The 250-nt window shown below is 64.4% G+C and overlaps 1 protein-coding gene across 1 annotated transcript in view; it reads right to left on the reverse strand.

Annotated features, from left to right (window-relative positions):
* LOC103774544 (protein FAM49A-like) overlaps window positions 1-247 on the reverse strand; it is a gene marked incomplete at its 5' end in the record, with an annotated part of 1,443 nt that extends 1,196 nt beyond the window's left edge. The window contains one exon of the mRNA XM_008941956.1: window positions 113-247. Within this exon, the coding sequence (XP_008940204.1) occupies window positions 113-247 (135 nt within the window). The remainder of the gene's footprint in view (window positions 1-112) is intronic.
* Between the last annotated feature and the right edge of the window lie 3 nt (window positions 248-250).

The raw sequence follows: 250 nt of genomic DNA on the forward strand, positions 1-250 counted from the left end.
CTCGGGCGTCCCAAGGGACTGTACAGGCTCACAGCTTTTGTACAGTACCAGGGTGGGGACCTCACGGGCCCTCCTCAGCCCTCATCCCACCCAGGGGTTCACGAGGAGGTACCTTCAGCTCGTCGAAGCTGAGGGTGAAGTGGAGGATCTCGGCAAACTGCTTGGCCAAGGCTTGTTCCCGCTCGAGGTGCTGGGTCGGGGCGTACGGGGGGCTGGTGAGGGCCTCCAGCAAGCTCCGCAGGGCGTTCTC

The sequence above is a fragment of the Merops nubicus genome, unplaced genomic scaffold (genome assembly GCF_000691845.1).
Source record: "Merops nubicus isolate BGI_N331 unplaced genomic scaffold, ASM69184v1 scaffold37136, whole genome shotgun sequence".
In the NCBI taxonomy this organism is placed as follows: domain Eukaryota; kingdom Metazoa; phylum Chordata; class Aves; order Coraciiformes; family Meropidae; genus Merops; species Merops nubicus.